The sequence below is a fragment of the Jatropha curcas genome, chromosome 5, assembly GCF_041381405.1.
Source record: "Jatropha curcas cultivar XTBG-Jc1 chromosome 5, XTBG_Jcur_1.0, whole genome shotgun sequence".
NCBI classification, from domain to species: domain Eukaryota; kingdom Viridiplantae; phylum Streptophyta; class Magnoliopsida; order Malpighiales; family Euphorbiaceae; genus Jatropha; species Jatropha curcas.
The window spans coordinates 22,307,874-22,326,721 of NC_143155.1; the positions used below are offsets into that span (position 1 = coordinate 22,307,874).

General features: G+C 35.3%; 3 protein-coding genes across 5 annotated transcripts; 2 read left to right on the forward strand and 1 right to left on the reverse strand.

The window, feature by feature from the left end:
* The first annotated feature begins 6,621 nt into the window (after window positions 1-6,621).
* ENO1 (enolase 1) lies at window positions 6,622-10,231 on the forward strand. The gene is made up of 7 exons (XM_012237532.4): window positions 6,622-7,285; window positions 7,943-8,250; window positions 8,336-8,490; window positions 8,559-8,876; window positions 9,024-9,170; window positions 9,267-9,317; window positions 9,843-10,231. Exons 1-7 carry the CDS (start codon window positions 6,855-6,857, stop codon window positions 9,906-9,908), a joined length of 1,476 nt encoding a protein of 491 aa, XP_012092922.1. The 5' UTR covers window positions 6,622-6,854; the 3' UTR covers window positions 9,909-10,231.
* Window positions 10,232-10,797: 566 nt separating this feature from the next.
* On the reverse strand, window positions 10,798-14,989 carry LOC105650620 (2-aminoethanethiol dioxygenase, putative (DUF1637)). Of its 3 annotated transcripts, none has more exons than XM_012237531.4 (5): window positions 14,637-14,987; window positions 13,399-13,550; window positions 12,877-13,027; window positions 11,376-11,576; window positions 10,798-11,214 (listed from the first exon to the last, which is right to left on the reverse strand). In XM_012237531.4, the coding sequence occupies exons 1-5, from the start codon at window positions 14,866-14,868 to the stop codon at window positions 11,087-11,089; spliced, it is 864 nt and encodes a 287-aa protein (XP_012092921.1). In that variant the 5' UTR covers window positions 14,869-14,987; the 3' UTR covers window positions 10,798-11,086. The 3 variants fall into 3 exon arrangements, with proteins under 3 accessions (XP_012092921.1, XP_012092920.1, XP_020532368.1); XM_012237530.4 differs by having other exon boundaries at window positions 12,865-13,027; window positions 14,637-14,982; XM_020676709.3 differs by lacking the exon at window positions 12,877-13,027 and having other exon boundaries at window positions 11,376-11,571; window positions 14,637-14,989.
* A 90-nt stretch (window positions 14,990-15,079) lies between these two features.
* Window positions 15,080-18,372, forward strand: MIS12 (minichromosome instability 12 (mis12)-like protein). Its single transcript, XM_012237529.4, has 7 exons — window positions 15,080-15,398; window positions 15,512-15,569; window positions 15,921-16,040; window positions 17,057-17,149; window positions 17,291-17,429; window positions 17,779-17,910; window positions 18,025-18,372. Exons 1-7 carry the CDS (start codon window positions 15,277-15,279, stop codon window positions 18,084-18,086), a joined length of 726 nt encoding a protein of 241 aa, XP_012092919.1. The 5' UTR covers window positions 15,080-15,276; the 3' UTR covers window positions 18,087-18,372.
* Window positions 18,373-18,848: the final 476 nt, after the last annotated feature.

Here is an 18,848-nt window from a genome sequence, read left to right on the forward strand (position 1 = left end):
TCATACTCTGAGGAGTCATTCTTTGCCAACGTTATTGACAATGTCATTGGGGAAGGTGCAGCTTTCGATTCATGCATACCCACCTTTTCCAATAGTTCTTGAATATAATTTTCTTGTGATAAGAAAATTCCAGTGGGACTTCGGGAAACCTCAACACCCAAAAAGAAATGCAGCTCACCCAGATCCTTAATCGAAAACCGTTTACCAAAGTCAATAATAAAACGATCAACAATGGCAGCATCATTCCCTGTTATAATTATGTCATCGACATAGATTAATATATAAAGAACAACCCCTGTAAGAGCATAAACAAACAGACATGTATCAGCCTTGGACTGCTCGAAACCAAACTCACGCAAAGCAGTTACCAATTCAGTATACCAGGTTCGTGGAGCCTGTTTCAACCCATACAACGATTTTCGGAGATGACAAACAAAATGAGGATATTTGGCATCAACAAATCCATGTGGCTGTTCCATAAACACTTCTTCCGTCAATTTGCCATGAAGAAAGGCATTATTGACATCAACCTGTCGCAAGTTCCACCCATTAACAACAGCAAGTGATAAGAGAATACGGACAGTTGGATGTTTAGCCACTGGGGCAAATGTCTGATCATAATCCAAGCCTGGTCTTTGAGTAAAACCACGAGCGACCAAACGTGCTTTGTAACGCACGGGAACCCCTTTAGAATCACATTTTATCCGGAACAACCACTTACAGCTGACTATATTGGAGGCTTTGTCAGAAGGAACCAACGTCCAGGTGTGTTGTTTCATAAGTGCAGTATACTCTTCCTCCATGGCTCGTCGCCACTGAGGATCTTTCAAAGCTTGAGCAACATTCTTAGGAACAAAGAATTTTTGATTTTCTCGCACAACAGTATGAAGATTCAGTCTCTGAATTGGTTTTGTGATATTATTTTTCCCCCTGGTAATCATAGAATGACTTGGCTGAACCACAGGAACAGATACAGGTATAATACTCTGCTCAACATCAGGCGCAGGAATAGGGGTAGGAATGGAAACAGTAGGTGAAGGGAAGAAATCCATACCTGTACTGCATAACGCAGGAGATTGCAAATTGGTGGAGGTTTGATGGGACAACCGAGAAGCCGAAGAATGGAACCTTGAATCCTGCACAAAATTGGAAGAACGAGTAGCTGGCAAAATATAGTGAAGCGGTGACCAAACATCAATCGAATCAGAATTTGGACTAGAATTAGGAGACTTTTGGAACGTAGGATATGGAAACGTAAATTCAACAAAATCAACATGTCTAGATATGTAAAGCTTATTTGCAACAGGATCATAACACTGAAAAGCACTTCTATTGACAGAATAACCCAAAAAGACACATGGTGTTGAGCGTTTTTCTAATTTATTAGAAGTGTATGGCCGAATCCAGGGGTAACACAAGCAGCCAAAGACTTTTAATTTGGTGTAATTCGGCTCTTTGTTATGAAGTTTAAAAAATGGTGATTGATTGTGAAGAATCGGAGAAGGCATTCGATTTATCAAATAAACTGCAGTATGAAACGCAAAAGACCAGAATTCAAGAGGTAAATCAGCTTGATGGAGAAGAGTTAACCCAGTTTCGACAATATGCCGATGTCGACGCTCAGCAATAGCATTGTGCTCAGGTGTATAAGGCGGGGTCAGAAAATGGGAAACACCATGTGCTTGTAAGAAACTCGTAAGGTGAAGAAACTCACCTCCATTATCAGAATACAAAGATCCAATTTTCGTTTTAAAATGATTCTCAACCAAGGTTTTGAACACAGGAAAGATTGCAGACACTTCAGATTTACGTTTCAAAGTATATAGCCAGACATATTTAGTGTAGTGATCAACAAAGATAAGATAATAAGAAAAACCATCAATAGAAGTAACCGGTGCAGGTCCCCAAATATCGGAATAAATTAACTCCAAAGGAGCAGTACTAGACATTGACGAAATCGAAAAAGGATTTTTGTGCATTTTATTGCACTTACAGGAATTGCAGAAAAAATTATTATCAGACACAGACAAATTAAGGTGCCGTAGCATAAGACGCAAAATAGGAGTGGCCGGATGGCCAAACCGTTGATGCCATAAGGATGGTGAACGAGAAACAGTATGTAAAACTCGACTCGAAGAATTGCTAGAGACAGGCACTTGCTGCGGCCATTCATAGATTCCATTAACCGGTTTCCCTTCCACCAATCGCACCCCCGTGTTCAAATCCTTTACACAAAACATAAAAGGATTAAATGCAACCTCAACATTGTTAGCAGTACACAATTCATAAACAGAGATCAAATTTTTATCAAGAGCAGGAACACAAAGAACATTTTGTAACTGTAACGGTTTTGTTTTAGTCAAAAGCAAAGCAGAACCTTTATGAGAGATGGAATGAGCTGTACCATCACCAAGAACAACATCATCGGTTCCATCATATTCAGAATGAACAGCCATGTTTTGCACATCGTGAACCACATGCTGATTGGCCCCAGAATCCACTATCCATCGCGGATGAGCAGCAGAGTTGGTATTCACGCAATTGACTTGTGATTTAGCAACAGGTTTGGCCGGCGACGAAGATCCCTCAAACAGCCAGGGAAGCAATTTTTTCAGTTTGTAACATTGTTTGGTAGTGTGTCCAGGGCGATCACAAAATTGACAAGACACCTTGCCTTTAGAATTCGAAAAATTCCGATGACCAGACCCAGTTCCAGATCCACTGGGCTTGGAATTATGAAAAGCAGAACTTGGTCGGTTCTGCAGTGAATTTATAGTCGTTGGAGCCACAACTGTGGTAGCTGAGTGAGATAACTGACTTTCGAAGTCAGTAAGTTTAGCATATAACTCATCAAAAGAGACATCATTGTCCCTAGCCCTGAGTGCCGCCGCAACTTCTTTATAATCACTTGGTAAACCACGAAGAACATGAAGCAAGACTTCTCCCATAGAAACAGTCACACCTGCCAGTGCTAGCGTAGCAACGATAGTTTTAATACGCTGAAGATACTCAGTAGCAGTAGAACGACCCATCTTCGCATTGAACAAGGACTCTCTCAAGCTCATGATTCGAGCTTGAGACGGTTTGGCATACGTCTTCTCTAAAGTTCGCCACACAGCAAAAGATGTATTTTCACCAATAACAAATGAAATTAATTCAGGTGAGAGAGATGCAATAAGTGCACTGCGCAAGAGTTGATCTTGACGCAGCCAGAACGGGTCTGTGGCAAGAGTGGCTGGAATTTCAGTTTCAACAAATTTCATCAGATCATAGCCCACAAGCAATGAATACCACTGCGTATGCCAGGACTGATAATTAGTAGAGTTTAATTTGAGTGGTGCTTGAGCTGCAGAATTAATAGACACCAACTGGTTTTCTGCGTTTAGACTTAACGCAGTTGTGGGTATCACAGGAGTACCAGGAGATGTTGTTGATGGAGAAGGAGACTTTGAAGAGTCGTCACCCATTGCAACAAAGAAACTGAATTGATATAGAAAGAAAATTAGTAATCAGAAAAGCTTAGAGAGCGGAAGGCTCTGATACCATAACAAGAAAGGTTTCTATATATGTTAAATTGAATTGATGTTTACAATATACAGCAGAGTATATATACAAGTTATGGATTAGAATACACTCCTATATTTACGTAACATAAATCTATCTACACAACAGAATTTGATAGATTCTGTTTAACACCAGTATTCTGTTTTAACTAGCTGGAACTTCATCCTTACCCAATATTACATATACCAGGAAACTCATTACTACTTGGATTAGTTAAAGATAATTAGGGTTTGCTATACTTAAAAGAATCATACTAGTGTAGGATTTCCATGTAATCCAAATGACATCCTCTACTATATTTGGTGAGTTTTGAAAAGAGCTTATCCAAAAATTTGAACATTGTTTTATATATACACATATATACAAGAAATAGGTATGTGTTACATAATCAAAAGTTTTTTCTTAAAATATATTAAAAATTTTCAATTCTGCTTCTTATTTTTGTGACTATAAAAGTTAGGAGTAATGTTTTTTACATACAAACTTATGTTTCTTCTCTGTACTAAATTCTGAAAATATTAATAAAATGCGTTTGAATTCGGAGATAATTTCTCCAAAATAAATTAGGGTTTTAGGATTCGATTTGTGAAAAAAAAATCTAAAACTGCCATTGTCAAGATTATATAAACATCTAATTGGACTAAATACTTGATAAAAAGGACATCCTTTTGTGCTGTGGCATTAATCAATTTTATCAAAACAAGCTTTTCCAATTTCAATTGCTTAGGTTTTTATTATATCATTCTTTTCAAGAGCTAGGCAGAGGAAGACCTAAATATTTTTCTTGACAACCATATAAAAATTTGACAAAGAGAAATTGATATTGCAATGAATACTAAACATAACAATAAATTTCAAGACAAGCTAACTAGCTAATTGAGATTTCTCGAAAAAATTTTTTCTTTGTACATGATAAATATATAAGAAGAGTGTATATATGTACACTGCAATTAGGCAGAAACATATGGATTAATACCTAACATAACGATATTTGTTGCTCCTTCTAGCTCAACACCCAATGAAATAAACAAGAATAAGGAACAAAATTGTCAAGATATCATAATAAATAAACAAAAGCCTGTATTCATCCCTTAAATTGGCTAAAATCCCAGCCTTGCAAGATTTGCACTCATAGCATAGCAAGTGCTGATTGTTGTTCCATGTAGTGCAGTCTCTATCATTGTTCATTGCAAGTCCTGATTCGGGCATTGTCCAAATTGTAGGGTTCTTATATTCTAGGTGACAACTTGGTGGTGGTATACAGCAACCCGACTGAAAATAGGAAAAAAAAAATGTACACATAATTACATATAGCCCTTCAATCAAAAGTTCATGTAGATTATCAAATAAATAAATAAATAAATATTGTATAATTATTTGTTTACGTATTGTCTTTATAATTTGTATAAGAACATAAATCTGAAAGAAGTTTCCATGGCAAGAAATTTCCTCATTTGAACTAAAAAATTTGGCCTAATAAATAAATTAACCTTGAAATTTGGCATTATGGCTCCCTAAACTTTATAGGGTTTAATTATAACTCTGCACTCTCACATTTCAGTAATAATTTATTAAAAAAAAATAACTTTATAAGAGTTCAATCATAATTTTTTATTTTGGCGAGTGACATAATTATTAATTAAATGTGAAAATACAACATCATGGTAAATCTCTCATAAAATTTAAAGGGCCTTAACAATAATCACTTAAAACACAAGGTCAAATTTATAAATTAGGTCTAAATTTTATTTTGATTGATTTAGTGCATGGATCGAGTCCATACATGATCCATTATACATTACAAGAGACTTTTATAATTAGATAATTATATATATATATATATATATATATATATATATATATATAATGTATTTTCTTTTATAATATTACAGTCGAATGATATTATATCAAATCAATTTTCTAGATTTCATCAAAAAATTATTATTAATGAAGGGGATTAAGAAAAGCCATCCCTTCATTTATAAATGTGATTGCTAATATTTAAACATTAAAACATGCAAATTTCATCAACAAATCAAAAAAAAAAGAAAAAAAAAGAAAAGAGAGATTTAATTAATTATATACCTCAAGCGGAGACAATTTCATTCTGTAAAAATCAGATTCTTTCTGAACAGAAGTTTGGATAATTAGATTCTTGCAAGTGCGGGAATCAATCGAACACTCCTTGATATGAACCCAATTGTGTTGATCAATAGAATATTTCTGCAAGAATCTAAGGAAATCTTCCAATCTGAACTCCTTAAACCCTAATCCAGAAACCATTTTACCAGCAGCACCTTCATTTAAAACCAAGAATGTAAAAACTGTAAAGCTATAAGCCCTACAATTAGAAAGAAAATGACGAACAAGTAAGCAACAAGAAAAGAATTGTCTTCCAACACGATCCAGCTAACCCTAATAATGAAATCACCAACACTAAAAACCAATTATCAAGAGAGGATTTTGTATAAGCTGTTGACAATGGCTGCTTCCGCCATGGGTACAGATGAACAGGCCGGTGGCTATTGCTATAACACCGAAGACTGTGAAGCTAAAATCGATCGTTGCAGTAAGGATATTGCTTACACCAGGCATTGATGTTTAATCTTTTTATATTTTTTGAGATTTTGTTTTGTTTTTGAGACATAGACACTAGCTGAAGCTAGTCTGTCGTTTATATATAAGGGAAAGGGAGACAAAGTAACAAATTAACTATGAAACTGTAGAAGATAACAGTGTTTGTAACTAAAAGAGAGAAAAAAAAAATAATTACACAGAAAAATCTTTTTAATTATTAAAAATTAACTTGCTATGAAATTAGTAAGAAAAATCACATATCCTATATAAGAAATTACATATCATTATGACTTTTAATAAACGAGATTTTAAATGGTTTGATTAAATAAAAATTAAATAAAATCGTTTTGCTAAATATTAAATATTAAAAACGGTTTGCTATGTGGGAGTATCGGTTTGATATGATTTGCTGTGATTTACGGTTTAAACCGTTTAATGCAACGATAGTCAACCATCTACATCGACACACATGCACACCCAGATACACCTAACCAAAACATAGGCGACTTCTTTAGTAGTAACGTCCTTCAACAACTACCAAAACGCACACCACCGCCACCTTCTACTGTCAAACAACAAGTAACAACTCGCACTTACTTTGCTTTCATCGCCACCTTGGGCGGACTTTCCGACACTCCTATCTCTTCTCTATAAACCCAACTAAGCCCCATTTCTTCTCTTCAACTATTTGCGGATCCCTAGCAAACTCAAAAATGGCGTTCGCCACCTCGCAACCGGCCACCACCACCGGCAATCTCCTCAGCAAGCCCTTCTTCTCTTCAAAACCCCAATCTTCCACTTCCACCTCTATTCCATTCCCTCCCTTGAAATCTCGCTCTTTAGTCGTGCGTAACTCCGTCACGGTGGCGCCACCATCGGCTGCCAAGATTGCCAAGGAGTGCAAGATCAAGTCCGTAAAGGCTAGGCAGATCATTGATAGCAGAGGGAATCCGACGGTCGAGGTTGATCTTATTACTGATGATCTTTACCGATCCGCCGTCCCTAGTGGCGCCTCTACCGGGATCTACGAGGCTTTGGAGCTTAGAGATGGAGATAAGAGTGTTTATGGAGGCAAAGGTGTGCTTAAAGCTGTAAAAAATATTAATGATATTTTGGGCCCTAAGCTAATTGGTGTCGATGTCAGGTAATAGTCTACTAAGTGATCCTTATGACTTTTAGTAACTGTATATATGTTCTTGTTTGCTAATCATATTTATTAGGGACCTGCTGCTTTCTAAGTCTAATTTTCATTAATATAATTGTGTAGTGATTGATTATTTTCAATAAAATGTACAAATGAACCATTGTTAATTTGGGATGTTAAAGCCTTTTCAATGGAAAAAATGTTGGGGTAGCAAAAATACAGAAATTGGAGTGTTTCAATGAAATTTTGTTTGCATCTAAAATATATATATATATATATATATATATATATATATAAATAGATAGATAGATAGAAAGATAGATGCAAAGATCCTCTGCTTTTGGAGTAGTAAAGGCAATTTTTTTGTACTAAATCAGCCGTTTTACTAGTTTGGATGTAAACTAGCCTATTCTAGGTAAACGCATAATGTTGTGTGCTCTTGTAGTATATCAGGACTGCTTTTAGGCCCACCAGTATGTTATTTCCTGAAATTTCAGGTTTACCTTACAATTAGAGCATTGTTCCTTGTAAGCGTTTTTTTGTAATTTATGCTTTATTCTTTTTGTAAACTCGTAATTTATGCTGTTTACACTTGTGAGTGGATTATTTCATTTGTTGGGTTGAAGATTATGACATGTTACTTCTATGTATCACAAGAAATCAAGATGATGTTGATGCAATCATGCTGGATATTGATGGAACGCCAAACAAGTCAAAACTTGGAGCTAATGCGATCCTTGGGGTGTCTCTGAGCATATGCCGGGCTGGTGCTGGAGCAAAAGGATTGCCCTTATACAAGCACATTCAAGAATTGTCGGGAACGAAGGAGCTTGTTATGCCAGTTCCAGCTTTTAATGTCATAAATGGAGGCAGTCATGCTGGAAATAATTTAGCTATGCAAGAATTTATGATATTGCCAGTAGGTGCTACCTCATTCGCCGAGGCCTTGCGCATGGGTAGCGAAGGTTAGCAAATGAGTCCTTTTATCTCCATGATTCTCTTTTATTGAAACCCTGTATCTTATAACTGTTCTGTTTGTTGATGGTATAGTTTACCATACGCTGAAGGGAATTATCAAGGCAAAGTATGGACAGGATGCTTGCAATGTGGGAGATGAAGGGGGATTTGCTCCTAATGTGCAGGATAATAGGGAGGGACTTGTTTTGCTCATCGACGCAATCGAGAAGGCTGGTTACACTGGGAAGGTGAGCTGCGATTTGTTTATTTACCCATTCAAATTGCAAACTGTACTAAATATGGACTCGAAATCCAGATCAAAATTGGAATGGATGTTGCTGCTTCAGAGTTCCTTACAAAGGACGGAAAATATGATTTGAACTTTAAGAAACAACCAAATGATGGGGCTCATGTGCTGTCAGCTCAGAATCTTGGTGAACTCTATAAGGAATTCATCAAGGATTTCCCTATTGTATCTATTGAAGATCCTTTCGACCAGGATGATTGGAGTTCATGGGCTTCGCTGCAGTCTTCAGTTGATATCCAACTTGTCGGGGATGATTTGTTGGTCACAAATCCAAAGAGAATAGCTGAAGCAATTCAGAAAAAGGCTTGCAATGGCTTACTTCTCAAGGCAAGGCTCAAATCCTCTTACTTTCTTTCCTGTACTACATTAACTGAGTGTTTATTTATTTATTCATTTTTGAATTGTAATAAAATGTCAAACGTGTTCTATGCCAATTCTGGCTTTTAGCTTATGTTTATCCATGGAAATTTTCAGGTTAATCAGATTGGCTCAGTGACTGAGTCCATTAGAGCAGCACTTGACTCAAAAGCAGCAGGTTGGGGCGTGATGGTCAGCCACCGAAGTGGTGAAACCGAGGATAACTTCATTGCTGATCTTTCTGTTGGCTTAGCTAGTGGACAGGTTTTACTGGCTGAAAACCTTAAAACTTTACCTTACACTACTCATTTGTTTGTTTCTCTTCAAAATACGGGATTGACTTTCATGTTCCTTGTATAGATCAAGACTGGAGCTCCTTGCAGAAGTGAGCGGTTGGCCAAGTATAATCAGGTAAAACTCTTAGTTGGCATTAGCACCACAATCACGGAATAAGTAGCTTCCTCCTCCCTGATTCCAATCTATGCATGTTTCAGTCGTAGATGAATGTGCATCTTATATGTTGTAAATGTGCTCAATGAGCTAGGGATAATGTTGATTCCAGTATAGTATCACATGAATTGAAGTGGATTCCCACAATGCCGAAGCTAAGAATTGGCTTCGTTAGATCAAAATGATTGCTTTCTGAAACTTAGCCTGATTAGATTGTTTAAAACATTCTGCTTTCTGTTACCCCTTTGACTGACTGAGACGTTGATGACAGTCGACCGAGACTATAATGTGAGAACATTACAAAACTGTCTAGGAGTACGAGTAACAAGACCTTTCTGCTGAATGGCAGTGGTCTTAACACCAGCATTTGAAAATATTTACTGCTCATTTGTTAGCTTTCATCCGTTATTTACATCACAATATCTATCTGCAAAGTTTTACTTGCTGCGTGTCATGTTCATAAAATCCTATTTGATCTTGTTGCAGCTTCTGCGGATTGAAGAGGAACTTGGAAATGTACGATATGCAGGCGAAGCTTTCAGATCCCCTTAGGACAAAAAGGGTACTCCTCACCTGGCGGGTTAGGGTTGCAGATGAATTCAGCCTCATGAAACATTTTCATAGCTACAACTCCAGCTAGGAAACTATAGAGATTTTTGGCAGAACCAGTCGACTTAGCTGTGGATTAAAAACAAAAGTGTCTAATTAATAATACATTAAAAACCATGTTTTTTCAGTATCTTGAAAGAAACAAGCGTGCAGCCAATAAGTTTTACTTAAAAAAGTAAATATTGGATATAAGGGAGTGTCGTATCTGTAGGACTTTTCTGGACCCTAAGGAATGAGAATGTCTTGGCTACTTCTGAATTTGTTAACTTAAGTTTACGTTACATGCAAATTTTTCTTGCAATACAATTTATTATTTGGATAAAAGATAGTCAGAATAATGGTCAAACAAATAAATTTATCTCCGAATTTTGTTACTTTAATATTATGGCATCTTCATCCAAGAGAGATTTAAAATTAAAAATATTTTGATATTATTGCATACATTTACTTTTATAATCATCTTACAGATTTAATTGATTCAATTTTAATATCTTGAAGTGTTCAATAAAATGATTTTATAAATTATTAATAAATATAATTTTATACATTGAAATATTCAATGTGTCAAAATAAAAAAAATTACCCAAGGGTAAGTAAAAAAATTTCAGAAATGAATTTATATATTTTGCTAATAATAGCATCACATAAGGCCTCCATATGAAAAATGTAATAGTACACGGGAAAAGAAATATGTTTTTTTTTTTTTATTTGCAAGCATTCCTTGCATTAATAATGATAATAAGCACTGTGGAATACTATGATACTATCCCACAAATGAAGACGAGCATAAGAATTAAAGTCTCAAAAATCACAAGTGTCATATCACACTCCATTGTAGAAAAGGGATGACTTGATGTCTGTTTGACATCCAAACCCATTAAAAAAAGATCGATTAAAAAGGAAACCTGTGTAAGATATTTAAGGCATACAGCTTACAAGTCACAAAAGACTTCATATTACAGTTAGTGCAATTTCATAACCAAGATTGTATGTCAAGTGGATAGTTTATTGTCCTAGCAAGAAAGTAGATTTGTATTTGAACGAAGAAAACTATGAAGGCAACTTCCTGTAAAGCTTGAAAGAAATGAAGTCAGAAACGCATATTCTACTGAAAAAACAAGCTAAAAGTTAACAGCTGGGCCTGTATATATCCCTGGACGCATATACAGATTATCTGGTGTTTCTATCTCTGCAAGCCATGCATAGTCCTCTTCTTTTCCATCACCTAGCTCGCTTCCATTTCCTGAAGCTGCAGGATAATCAGTTCAATATACGACTCAATATCTAGCACACCTTGCATGCAAAATATAAAAACAGTACACATGCTTTTCAACCTACACGTGCAGTGGCACTGGTGAAGGGAAGGAAAGAATAAAAGATGACAGTGATTGTGAATACATGATTACTTACAGAAGGGGGAATACGGGTAATCATGGTAGTAAGAGCATTTCCTGCCTACGTCTTCCCTGTAAGAGGGTGTGAGAATGTCAAGCACAGCACAAGGGGTGACTGCAGTGAAACAATGGAGATTCCCCCCGCTTTTCGGGTACAAGATTGATGTCCCACATGGAGCTGTCAAAACTTTATCAACTGCCAACTTTGCCAACTTTACTGCCAAAGAAACACATCCTTTAATTCTTATTAAAGCGTGCAAAAAATTTGGTTACTAGAACTAGATACTTAACATCCTTTTACTAATTGCACATATTTTTACATCATGAAAAATGAAAAAACCATAAAGTGACACAAATGGTAACAATTAGCAATTGTAACTATAGGGGAGAGTCTCTTCATGATCACAAGCCTAGTACAAGTCACTTAACTATCCTGCTAACTGCACATATTTTTACCTTATAAAAAACGAAAACACCATAAAGTGCCAGAAATGGTAAACTTGTAACCTTGACGTATACATACAGACAGAAGGAATTTCATATTATTGCAAGGATACAAGTCACATTCAGCTAAAGCAAAAAAACCATAAGGGAATGGTGCTTTAACAACGAACGTTACTCTATTGAAAAAAAGGCAATGCAATTCAGAAGAAACCTTGTATCTAAGGGTATAATTGTAATCTTGCCTTGAATCCTATCACTTAGAAGGTGGACCAAAACAAAGCAATCATGCATTCCTATGGATTATCACTACCATTAAGAGAAAACAGTTCAGACATCACAATCCTTATGAAGTGATTCCGAAAGTAATTTACTAAGAATGCGTGAACTAAACACAAACTGATGTACTGGAAGAACCTCCATGAATGGTTAATTCATTATACAAAATATGCTGCTTCTCAAGTAATAAACTAGTTCCAAAAATTGGCACCTTTTCTTAATTAAAACTGAAAAACTGGCTGCAGCATGGAACGGAACATGTGTGGATTGTCCAAAAATTGCAAAGGTTCCTCTACTTCCTAGTATCAGTTCTCTCTGACTCAACTTTCACAGGACAAAATTGTGGACCCTCTGTGAAAAAATACATGAGCTCGCCATGGTATCGTTTATGATGGACTACTAATTACAGCTGGCTAGAAGTCTGATTCAAGGGCGAAGTAAGATATATAACCCATGGTGGTTACAAGCACATGGATCAGTTTCACAAGGATTGACCACAAATATTTTCAGTAGATGCATTTTGCATAGGTTCAAATTCTTAATTAAGCTAATACCTAAAAAAGAAGACAGCTAAGGCCTCAACCCGAATAACTGTATAGGATTTTGAGTTAAGTTCAGTATTCACAGGATGCCAACTACTCTGTATTCAGAGAGTCATAGCAGGAAGGTTATTAAGAATACGAGGTCTACAGCTGAAAATAAAAAAAAAAATAAAAACCCATCATTTTGTGGGAATCATTAAACTATCTTATCAGAAAGTGGGAAAGGACGTTGAAAAATCACACCTGGTGGATTACCAGATTCCTTGCCTTCAAGGATACAGGTAGGCTCAACCCAATCATAGGCTTTGACATGCAAAGAGCCATAAAGAATTTTGCTGAAAACAGTCATGCCAGGATGGTCATGGAGTGGGATAACTGAGGAAGTAGGGAAGCAGAATATACACATCTGCATAAATAATTATTTCTCATATCAAAACAGTTCTGAATAGCAAGAATCTATATTAGTTTTCAGATAATATTATTCAAGTAAACAGTTGCTTCCAAAATATTAACCCAATCTAAGAAATTGTTTTTGTTTCTCAATGCAAATAGAGTCGCAAGCAACAAAATAAAATTGCAATTCTAGAAACTGAAAAAACAAGAAAGGAAAAAAGAACAGAAGCAAACTGTATTGCAAAAGCATGCACAAGAAGCAAGCAATAATATTTCCAAGTTAAAAGGTTCTAGATGCTGGATGCATGAAATTGTTCTAGCGTAAGGGCCATTGATGAAAAGTTTAGAAGAAACCTGTATCCAAAACAAGATGGTAAAGCTCACCGTAAAACTATCACACTCGTAAATATCTATGTATGTTATTGGTTGAGCCCATCTAGCTGCCCGACTTAATCGGTTCAGTCCAAAAATGCCGTGCCCTCGGTCATCATCTGGATTTTCCTCTTTAAGCCCTACATCAGCAGGCCTAACTGTGTCTGCAGAACACGAATAACTATTGATGTATCAGAGTCACTAAGGCAGTAAATGGTAAATCTGCGTTATGACGTCCAAAGATAGTAAAAACAGTGCTTTTTTGAAAAACAAATCCCTCTATGTATAAGCAATGTTAAAGCAGGAATATGTTCCAATGGACAAACTTCACAAGAAATATTCTAAAATAGATAATATACGACAATTATGTAACGAGAGCATAGTGGCGAGACTTCACAAGAGTTGAACCAAATATCAGGTTGATTTTACTATGAACTACATCAATAAACAAGACCAGACAGCCACTCAATAATGGCTACAATGTTGGACATTGAAAGGGTTAATAGCTTTTCCAAAAAGTTTCTTATTAACCATTCTTCCATTCCAAATATATCCTTCCAACAGAATGTCTCTCTCCCTGAACATTTGTCTCAATATCTTTTATAAAGGCCGGAATTCAACTCTATCTATCACATGAAAACAATTTTATCATTTCAAATAAGCACCATAAAAGATGTTATATCTCTGCAACCACAATAGAAGTTAACCCCAATTTTAAAATGAATAATGTCCGGTATTACAATTAAAAGAACAAAAACACATGCTAAGGTAGTTAATTGCTCACAAGCATTCAATTAGACACTGGGTTGAGGCCTAACTACCAAAAGTACAAACAATTAACCTTGTTTGTAAGGCTATAATTTTTCCAAATTTGTATATCGCAGCAAGAAAACACTCCAAACATGCACATTGTCTCACAAGAAAATAAATAGATTAATATCTCTCTTTCTCACTTCAATTAACACTCAACAACATAGCTCATATCTCATCGGAGCAAAATGGCATTCAAAAAAACTCAAAAAGGAAATAAAAAGAACAACAAGGATATTCTCCGGTGCTAACAAAAAGAGGAATCAATTGCTCCTACATAATGAAACAATCCCTGTTATTCAAACGTTTCATTTCTTCAATTTAAGCTTGAAGACAGGGCAACCCACTTTAAACTTGACATAACACAACAAACCCACATGAAAATTTTAACCAAACTTGAAAATTACACACATAAATCAAGATAAGAAAAAAAAAAATACCCAAAAGAGAGCAGAGTTTATTGATTGCTGGGGAGGATGAAGGAATTTCTGAGGGCGTAAAGGTATTTTTACAGAGATCGTATAGAGCCTGAACCTTAGTAGAGGGGCTTTGCTCCACCATGTTTACGTGGCTCCTGAAGTACACTGCGAAAGGCCAATTCTTTCTGGCTCCTAAAAGGATCCTTCTCGCCTTATCAGTTGCTTGGTAGAATTTTGAAAACATTTTGGTCATGATTAAGATATAAAGAGAAATTTTGAAGTAATTTAAGGACCAAAAGAAATATATTACATATCTTTCACGAGTCTAAAATCGCTATCGGAACTGAAGTATTAGAGGAAACGAAGGTCCGACCGACTCTGATTAGATGAAGTTTTACAATTTTTTTTATTTTTTATTTTTTATTTAAAAATATAATAAATTAATTATTACTAGTTATTAAATATAAAAGTCCGGAAAGAAAAAGGATAATGGAAACAGAGAGCGCAAATAAATTTTCATTTGCTCTTTGCAAGTCTGTCACAGACGTTTTGGCGGGAAATGATCCAAACATCTTCTTAAATTTGAATTCTTGACATTTCAATTTTCATATTTATCTCAGTAAGTAGAAGAATTAGGGTTTGGTGCTCTAATTGTTGATTAATGGAAGGTAGTGAAAGCGAAGCAGTATTCGAATCGCTGAATCTAAATCCTCGAAGTCTCGTCAACGAAATCCTAAATACAGTCGAGATTTTGCTCGATGACGCCTTCGATTTCTTTCATGAGTAAGTATGACTTTTCACATTAAAACCCATATGCATGTATGATTTTTTTTTTTTTCTTTTTGCTAAATATCTCAGTTTCTTTTTGTAATTCTTGTTGATTTTTGTTGGTGCAGAAAAGCTTCAACCCTTTTGAACGCCGACGGTACTGATAGATCTCAACCTCTAAGCCAGGTAAAGTGGTAAACTTAACTGGTTCTCTCTCTCTCTTGAAACTAATTTAAAGTAAGCCCTAACATTTCTTTTCGATTAGAGGGGTTCTTGCAATTCTAGAATTCTGGGGTTGGAGAGCCTAGTTAGTTAATTGAGCCATACTTGCATATCTCCATCTGGGTACACCCTACACATTTCAAGTAAAGCAGAAAAATTGTTCTAGATATTAGATTTACATTTACAACAATTGTTAATCAAGTTGAAATTTAATGTCTGGTTTTTCTCCAGCTGGTATTTGTTTTCTGATTTAATCAACAATTGTCAATCAAAACATCACTTGGTGCTTGCTTGTGATTTTTTGATTGTTTTTAGGGTGTTGATCACATTCGAAGTATAATACAATCAAATGTGGGAAGAAGATTGGGTATGTGGCAGGAATACTGTCTGCGCCGCTCTTTTGCAGTTCCTCAAGGTTTCTCTTTACCACAAAGTGTATGTTCTCTCTGTTATTTTGTTAACTTTTGCTCATTTCTTGCATTCATTTTCTAATCTTATCTTCTTTGGTATGTTTGGTTGATTGGTTAGATTGTCTTACAACATTTTGGAGTTAACGTGATTGATGGACTCTTGAAATATGGGCATTTCATTTCTATGATCCCATTTAGATATTTTGTTGAAGTGACTTCAGTAATTCATGAGATGATTATGTTGATTATAACAGCAGGATTACAAATTTAGGTTAGAGCTTCCGTTGGCAGCAGGAGAGAATTTCCTACTGTCCATCACAAGCATATGGACGAATTCAGGATTTAAATGGATTCTTTTACAACCATTTACATTAGATTATTTGAGATTAAAAAAAAAAAAAAAAATTGAGGGCTGCAAACCTTTTTTGTTGTGAATGAGGAGGCAATTTAATTGGGGAGTGGGGAGATAACAATGTATCTATCAACCTGGAGGTTTTAGGAAGAAGTCAGAAGCTGCTCAAGAAAGAATGGAGAAATATGAGCGGACTTCTCTAGATTGTCATGCGGCTTTTTCTTCCCGTGTTTGACTTAATGACTTATTTCATGGTACTGCTAGGTATTCATTCATCATGATGCTAAATTACTTGTGTTTTGGGTATGTTGTGTTCTATTGACTCATTATAGTGTTTGCTAGAAACATATCAAAAATTTTAACTACTAATCAAGATGATTGAAAGAATGAAAAAAAGGATGTAGCAGCATAGAAGAAATGAAATATATATGATTACAGTATGGTATATCTAGAAAATAGGAGGTGCTGTGCATTAATTTTTCCAGTGAACTATTGTTAATGTGAAATCTCTAACATAATTTTCTTTCTATAAATTCTTTTTAAAGGATTATTATACAATGTGTTTAGAGCAGAAAGAATAACATATTGGTGATCTTTGGAAAATAATCAATTTAGTTATCCAAAATGTTGTTTATTTTATTACCTATGACTGACATCTGTTTTATCAATTATGATATATTTTCTGAAAGGAATCACCAGATGAAAGTTTGGCATGCCAAGATGTTCTCTGTGATCCAGATCTGGATGCTCAATTGGATTCCCTAAGGGACAGGCTTAATTTGGTAAGAAGAAATTCATATATCATATACTGCAAGAACTTCCATCTGCATGAGTTGAGTTGGAACATACAGCAAAAAGTTGTTCATTTTATTTTTTTCATCTATTTCTATTTAATTTCATTTTTATGGAAATAAATACCATAGATAGGGAAGGAGTCTGCTGTGATGTTTCATGAGCTTCAAGCACTAGAAAGACAATCTGCTTTAAATGAAGGTTGTGTTGCTCTTGCCAATGAAGCATTACAATTTTACAAGCAAAACTCTGGCCATGACATGCTTCAAGGTACACATTTAAGCAATGAATTGTATCTATAATATCAGAGTGCTTATACATTTAAATGTTGTTCATGTAAATATTGGGATCTCCCTCCTGAGGTACTGCCTTTTAGAATAAATAAATACCTTTCCTTTTATGTCTCTATATCTTGTATCATTTGAAAACAGGTGTTTTACCTTTCGGTATAAATTATTATGGCCACTTGCTAAAAAAGTGAGAAGAAAAAAGAAATCTCTTGTAGATATTGCAGGAACCCAGCTCCTAGTTTATTATTTTTCCTGAAATTCATAAAGGCCAAAATATCAAATCATTTATAGTTGTGCTGCTATTTACTCTCAATTATTGCCTCACATAGAGATGGTGAAAACTGCATCTGAATTCCGTACAAAAATAGAGAAGCTGAGAACCAGAAGGGTTGAAGCTGCAGACAGCATTAGAACAAAGAGGGTTTATGAACCAGAAAGAGATGTGTCAACATTAAGTCACGGTAAGGATGTGTATGCTATAGCTATACTTTTTATTCATGCCCTACAATTTTCAGTTACATTTTTATGTTTTTGTTGCGTGATACTTCCTTTTTTTTTTTTTTCAAATTTTTAAGGCCTCATCAATGCAAAATTGGAAGATCTTCAAGAATTTCTTGCTGATTTAAAGAAAATGTGAGCTTCATATTGCTGTACCCAAGACTTGTTTCAGAGTTATGTGGTTCCCCAATTTCATATATCTATTGGTATGTAATTCACCATGCTATCTGCTTTGGTTGGGTTTTTTGCATTTATTTATATTGGGTAGAGTGCTTCTCTTGCAATAGGAACCTGAACCTGAGTCATCTGTGAATGTAGATGACCAGCAAAAATATTTTAGCCAGAAAATATGCATATAATATGTCTTTATGTTGGTTAAAAGTTAATTAACTTTGAATGGAGAATATAGAATGATAATTTGGCCCTTTTTTTCGTTGAATGGAAATGATAATATTTGATAAATGATGTGCTAGATAATAAGGGGTTATTGGAACTCAATCAAGTTGCTAAAAAAGCTTTGGCAACATACCCTTTAAATTGGGCATTCTGATGTGCTAAAGTTATATTTCATCCAGCAAAGTGTTGACTGAGGTGTTATGAGCTCAATCCTCGTAAGGGTTAGAATACAAGTTTAATATCTGAGAAGCTCACTTTGCTGGGAGAGTAAAAAATCTTTACGTTCTACCGTCCAAGGGATATTATACCTTCCGGTTATTTAAAAAAAAAAAAAAAGAGGTTGCTCTATTTCATGCAATTCAATAATTTTATTTTTCATAAATCAATATCTTTGTGCTAAATGAGAATACCAAACTGCCTGTAAATTGGAAAAGCCCCTCGTTGCTGTAGAATCCTATCTGCCTGGTGCTGGGTCTAAACTTGTCTTCATTAATAGTAACTGGTT

Excerpts from the sequence above, each read along its gene's own strand:
- ENO1 (XM_012237532.4), top strand. The coding sequence starts at position 6,855 with ATGGCGTTCGCCACCTCGCAACCGGCCACCACCACCGGCAATCTCCTC. Across the intron at positions 8,491-8,558 it reads AGGCTGGTTACACTGGGAAG|ATCAAAATTGGAATGGATGT; the intron begins GTGAGCTGCGAT and ends CTCGAAATCCAG. Across the intron at positions 9,318-9,842 it reads GGTTGGCCAAGTATAATCAG|CTTCTGCGGATTGAAGAGGA; the intron begins GTAAAACTCTTA and ends ATCTTGTTGCAG.
- LOC105650620 (XM_012237530.4), bottom strand. The coding sequence starts at position 14,868 with ATGACCAAAATGTTTTCAAAATTCTACCAAGCAACTGATAAGGCGAGA. Across the intron at positions 13,551-14,636 it reads TAAACTCTGCTCTCTTTTGG|ACACAGTTAGGCCTGCTGAT; the intron begins GTATTTTTTTTT and ends CGTGTTCTGCAG. Across the intron at positions 11,577-12,864 it reads GGAATCTGGTAATCCACCAG|TAAAGTTGGCAAAGTTGGCA; the intron begins GTGTGATTTTTC and ends TTTCTTTGGCAG.
- MIS12 (XM_012237529.4), top strand. The coding sequence starts at position 15,277 with ATGGAAGGTAGTGAAAGCGAAGCAGTATTCGAATCGCTGAATCTAAAT. Across the intron at positions 17,430-17,778 it reads TGGCCATGACATGCTTCAAG|AGATGGTGAAAACTGCATCT; the intron begins GTACACATTTAA and ends TGCCTCACATAG. Across the intron at positions 17,911-18,024 it reads TGTGTCAACATTAAGTCACG|GCCTCATCAATGCAAAATTG; the intron begins GTAAGGATGTGT and ends CAAATTTTTAAG.